This window comes from Thamnophis sirtalis, unplaced genomic scaffold (assembly GCF_051295495.1).
Source record: "Thamnophis sirtalis isolate CommonGarterSnake01/CBP01778 unplaced genomic scaffold, rThaSir2_p1.2 scaffold_7, whole genome shotgun sequence".
NCBI classification, from domain to species: domain Eukaryota; kingdom Metazoa; phylum Chordata; class Lepidosauria; order Squamata; family Natricidae; genus Thamnophis; species Thamnophis sirtalis.
This window is the reverse complement of record NW_028261387.1, coordinates 63,069,825-63,075,824: the sequence shown is the minus strand read 5'-3', so window position 1 is coordinate 63,075,824 and position 6,000 is coordinate 63,069,825. Positions and strand designations below refer to the sequence as shown.

General features: G+C 33.8%; 1 protein-coding gene across 2 annotated transcripts in view; it reads right to left on the bottom strand.

The window, feature by feature from the left end:
* Positions 1-267: 267 nt before the first annotated feature.
* The window catches only part of IPO9 (importin 9), a 28,927-nt gene continuing 23,194 nt past the window's right edge, over positions 268-6,000 (bottom strand). For both annotated transcript variants that reach the window (XM_087720261.1, XM_087720262.1), the window contains exons 21-24: positions 5,878-5,997; positions 4,897-5,001; positions 3,714-3,790; positions 268-1,720 (exon numbers count right to left, since the gene is read on the bottom strand). In XM_087720261.1, coding sequence (XP_087576387.1) covers positions 1,610-1,720; positions 3,714-3,790; positions 4,897-5,001; positions 5,878-5,997 — 413 coding nt within the window. In that variant the 3' untranslated portion in view covers positions 268-1,609. The remainder of the gene's footprint in view (positions 1,721-3,713; positions 3,791-4,896; positions 5,002-5,877; positions 5,998-6,000) is intronic.

Here is a 6,000-nt window from a genome sequence, read left to right as displayed (position 1 = left end):
CTTTGAGATGAAAAACGCTTAAGGCAACTATTTTATCTATTTGCCCAAATATTTTGCTGAGATAATAGAAACAAAAATTAATAAGTTGTGTCATAGTTTTTTTTTAAATGTCCTATAAAAATGTCAGCACATCAGATAAATTATTATATTCCAAATTCAGTTTCAAGTTTAAAGGATTTCTAAATTATCACTATCATTATATCTAACCTTTCCAATCAAGCTAAAAGGGTTCTAATTCCAGTGATAATGGACAAGAATTTTCTTTCAGTGTCCACCTAAAAATATATTAGTAATTTAATTATATTAAACATCCTAAAGCAGAAATCATTAAACACACTTTTTAGGGCTAAATTTGTGGTATGCTAAAATTCAGCTTCTATTAGATTTACTTCATTCATATGAGGGAAATACTTATATAGTTACCTTCATACATATTAACTTTTTCAAGGAAGACAGGGATACACTATGTGTCTATCTGCTTATCTATAACTGTGCAACTCCTGGCTTTTTCATGAGCCAGAAATACTCATGTAATAGGCATTTGACAGAAATAAATTTCTTATAGTATTACACTTCAAACAGTTTGAAATCAACACAGATTAATTAATGTAGCACTACACATTAAACAGAAAGTTGCTTTCCAAATCTACACAGAAATACAGTATTTTAAGTAGTAATTAAAAGCAAAGGGTACCATTTTCTTTTCTGAATTTTAAAAAGAACAATACCAATTTATGTTTGAATAGTTTTATTTCAGTTCCCAAAAAGGGAGAAAAAGGCAAAAAGGTGTTGGGAGATGCATTGGTGTACTGATTTTTAGAGTAACCAGCAATATTAATTTTACTACCCTATAAAAAATACTTGTACTAATTTGTGAAGTATGGTTTAGCCAGTTGTTTAATCCTGTGTGTGAACAAAGCAAAGAGTTTTGGTGAAATGGGTCCATGGAGTAAATAAACAAGTTAAATACAATCAGTTTCATATAAAAAAAGTTTGGTTTCTAAACAAAAGTCATCAGTAACCACAGGAACTGAGTTTTAATATAGCAAGTCTGCTCAATATGGGTGCATGATAGTTTTAGTACAGAATTATGAAATGTAGAACCCCAAAGGTTTTCTATAAATGGAAACAATTTAGCATTTTTATTTTTCAGGTTTTAATTAAAAGTATTGGACTGGAAGCAGATTCCATTTCATTCCAAATGTCTATATAAAAAATGTCATCTGGTTAGATCAAGATAATATACCCTGCGTAACAAAAGTGTGAAGCGCTTCCAAGTTTCTAGATAAACAAGCTAGTGACAACAGTTCCTTCCTCATTTCATTAAACTGCTGTAAAAAGTCAGTGAAGTGCTTTTTCAGTAGAGGAAAAATGTTTAGAGCCAAACTGGAAAGTTTATCAGAAGAATAGTGTTCCCATTGTGCGAATTCAGAATGCAAAAACTCCATGCATATTTGCCTTTTGTCGCCTTCTAAAACACGAGCAGTACTTCCAAATAAAAATTAATCATTTTTGTAATATTTTGTGGATAAAGGAAATGTTCCCTGTTTAGGTCAAAAACATGAACTAAACCAGAAAATGTTGCCTAGATAATCACGATACTCTGGATTTATATGCCAATGGTCTGAAGAACTCTTCTTTCATTTTCATTGAGATGGTCTGAGAACATTGTATAGCAAGGGTGCTGGGCAAACTGGCATAAGAATTCTGTAAGATAAGCCTAGGAGAAAGAAAAATATATTGTTAATACCTGAATAGAAGAGAAATGCATGGTTAATAATGGGGAAAAAATCATTAACCCAGGGTAATGAAGTCATAGTTTTTATTAAAGTTGTCAAAGGATTTATGAAGTAACTTACATAGCAGAATCAAAATAACATTTAACATTTGTTCAAGAATTAGTACAGAATTTCTGCAACAAACTTTTTTAAATTTTGGGATTAAGGCACTAATCTCAATCATCTACAGTGAATGGCAGCACAATTCCTTATTCAGTACAGGTTGTCCTTGATTTATGACCACAATGAAGCCCAAAATTTATGTTGCTAAGTAAGACATTTGTTGTGAGTTTTCCCCCTTTTACAACTTTTCTTGTCACAGTTGTTACATGAATCACTGCAGTTATTAAATTAGAAACACGCTTGTTAAGTGAATTTGGTCTCCCCATTTATTTTGGTTGTCAGAAGATCGCAAAAATTGATCACATGACATTAGGACACTGAAAAAATCATAAATATGAGTCAGTTGCCAAGCATCTGAATTTTGATTATTTGGACATGGGGATGTTGCAACAGTTGTTAGTGTGAAAAATAGTCATGTCATTTTTTTCAGTGCTATTGTAACTTTAAACGGTTACTAAACAAAGTGCTGTAAGTCGAGGACTACCCGTAATGCGGAACATATTTCTTCTGAATTGCATCAGAGACTCAGTTCAAACTGTGTCCAGGATTATAGCTTTAATTTCAGCCATGTGTCTTTGAAAATTATGAGTGGTGTCAAGAGAACAATCTCATCAGCTTTAGAATAATGTTAACTACTGGTTATTTCCTGTTGTAACTCAAATAAATATTATATTTCATAAGAACACTTATTTCTGATTAACTTACACAATGGAAAATTCTTCCCCATAGTATTTATTCTTGGACACAAGTCATGAATAACAAGATATTTTCTTCTTCAGGTGTTTTTTTTCTGGATTCTCTTTCCAAATTATTTACCAGAACACTGCTATGATGTCTAAATTGGTTTTTTTTTTCAGAAATGTAAAAAAATGTTTTTAATATTCTCTGTTTTTAGTTTCTTTGCTCCTTTATTGTATTTTCTTCTTCAGTACAGAGAGTACTCATTTAAGTTATGACAAACCTCCTAAAAGGCACTTATGACCCCGTTCCAAAGTTCTTGCAGCCACACACATACTCTAGTCATTTGATCGTATTTTGGGTGCCTGGCAACTGACTCACCTTTATGGTGGTGTACAACATACCAGTGATTGCGAATTTTACCAGTTTCCAGCAAAAATGGCCCATTGAATAAAATAGATTTGTTTAATGATCATGGAATGATCACCACAAAAAATCGTAAAATTGGGTGATCTGCTTAACGATTGCCATGATTTACAACTGAAATTCTAGTTGCACTTATAGTCATAATTATGGTTTTAAGCCAAGAACTACCTGTATGATATTTCAATATTTTATTTATTTCTTAAAATTCAACACACTCAAATAAACTAACTTCCATTTGGAAAGCTTTTGATTCTAATAAATGTACATTTTCTTATCTGCAATAGGTCCAATATTGAGATTTCATGTTTATAAATATCTGAAGGTGGTGAATATATCCAATACACTTTCCTCCTCCTATTTTCCCCACAACAATCAACCTTATGAGGTGAATTGGGCTGAGAGAAAATAGCTGGCCCAAAGTCACCCAGCTGGCTTTCATGATTAATGTGGTACTTGCTTTAAAAATCATTTGTGGTACCATTTTAAAAACAGATATGATAAATAATATATAATAATGTTATTTTAGAACAGGGTGTCAAACTTGCAGGCTGGATGCATCAAATACTGGCCATGTCCACCCCCTGTTCTGCAAGGGGGGGGGGAGTTGCGATATGTTATGTAACAAAGTTTCGTCGTGAGTTTGACACCCCTGTTCTAGGTGATGAAGTTTCAAAGTACACAACAAAGTTAGACCGCAAAATACGCCACCTGTAAATCTATCTGATATAGAGGATCCTTCAATGCATCTGGATCATCCTCATCATCATCTTCATAATAATCTTCATCTGTCAAACAAATATGTTTCAAAGTGAAGTTGATGCACACTTAAAGAACTGAAATCTCAAAATTCTTATACTTTCTTTGCACTACAATAAACTGCTGTTTTCTGCTTAGACATTGAATAAAACAGTAAATAACAAAACAGACTAGAATTACTAATAACCCTATTTCCAAACTATACAATGAATGTATTTGGATTCTGTTTCTTCTATTTATTTAACCATCTATTATTTAACAGCAACAATATATATCTAAAAGTGGCATAAACATGACCACTATTTTTATGGCATCATAGTGGAAGTTTTATTTCCATTCCTAAAACTGCAACAGTAAGAACAGACAATGAATATACACATTTTTGCAAACTCTTTTCTCCAATCCAATTTTCAATTTACTTCTAAAGCTTATTTCTCAGAAATGGTAGATAAAATAAGAAACAAACAAGATTCAGTGTTTTTACTTTTACTTTCAAGCAGAACCACTGAATCATGAAAGTCTTCATGTCAGGGTTCCAAGTAATACCCCCAATTAAAGACTTCAAGGCTAGTGATTCCTCAAAGTTCCATTTTATTAGAGATATATTGGCACATCTGGAAAACCCCAAATCTGAGAGTTCCGGGTTTTCCCCACCCAAAAGAAAGTCAAAGACCCATCCCCTGCACCCACAAGTCCATCACATGATCCAATCATTTCAACGTCCCAACTGGAGACAGCCCCCAGTCACTCCTATCCAGGTGCAGGCTGAGTGTCCTTAACTCCCATAGAAAAGAATGTTATTATAGCTAATCCTCCACCGGCTTCTTGCAATCCCACCTCCCGTTTTCCCAGGCATTAAATGTGGCAGCCATGAAGTTCCAATGAAAAAAATAGCTTCTAGGACTGACAATTCATTTGTCCAGGTATAGGTCTTTTGAACAAATGCATTTTTTTAATTTCAAAGAATATATGTTTGTGTAGGCATCGTGGAAGAGTTGCTCAATTTGTGTGTTTCTTGAAATAGGAACAAACAAATCCTAACAGTTTAGTCCTATGCATTATTGTTGCTTTGATTTTTTTTAAAAATTAATAAGCTTTTTATGCTTTTTCATAAATTTAAAACTGCTTCACTTACCATATTTATTGGTAGCAAGAATATCTGACAATAGCTGGCCCGTTAACCCTTCATTCTCTTCTTCCTCTTCATCTTCTTGATCTTCCCACATATCATTGGATTCTTCTGTTAATTGAAATAAGAAATTAAACTAGCAGAACAGATTTATTTAATTTTATTGACTGTCTGTTATAATATTCTCTGAGAAACAAAATGTTAACATTTTCGTCCCCAAGTAAATTTTATTTAAGCATTATAGTAATGTTACTCCGCCTAAAATTGATTCCTTTACTGTAAACATTTGTAATCATTAACTCAGTAAATTGACCCATAATATAAGGCAAACGTTTATAAAAGAGACTGTAAAAGGAAAAGAATTCACATTATAAACACATGACTACTAATCTGAATGCCCAATACAGTATGTATGTGTGTGTGTGTGTGTGTGTGTGTGTGTGTGTGTGTGTGTGTGTGTGTATACATCCTATATCTCCTATCCTTACATGAAACACAAACGCCCACCCAATCAGAACACACCTCCACCCAATCAGGACACACCTCCACCCAATCAGAACACAGCCAAACTCCCACCCAATCAGTTCAAACCCCCACTGGCAGTTAAAAGGAAGAAACAGCCGAGATCTCACATTGCTCCTGGAAGCACCAAGCCTGAAGATGACGAATGAGACTTTGTCGAAACGTCGCTAAGACATCTCAAATTTTACGCGGGAGAAAACCTGAATAACTAGACACACACACACACACACACACACACACACACATATATAGCAACCTTGCTCACATGCTGTTGGTAATGCAATGCTTTTTCTCTCACAACCACCATAACCAGCTCTTTTTCTTCTGTAATCAGGAGAAATAACCCATAACCACTAATCTTGAAAATTATCAGTACAACATGATTAATCCATGGCTGAGCGTATTTGGACTTTCCAAACCCATATTCCATGCAAGTTGGGTCATAAGATACCTAGCAATATATACCTTGGCTCCATTCTGCAGCAGTTTGTCGAGAAGCATTTGCTTCTATTGCATTAGAAAGCTCATTTATTATCAGCTTTAAGATTTTAACTAACAAAGGAATGTTGGTCCAGCGCTCAGGATCTA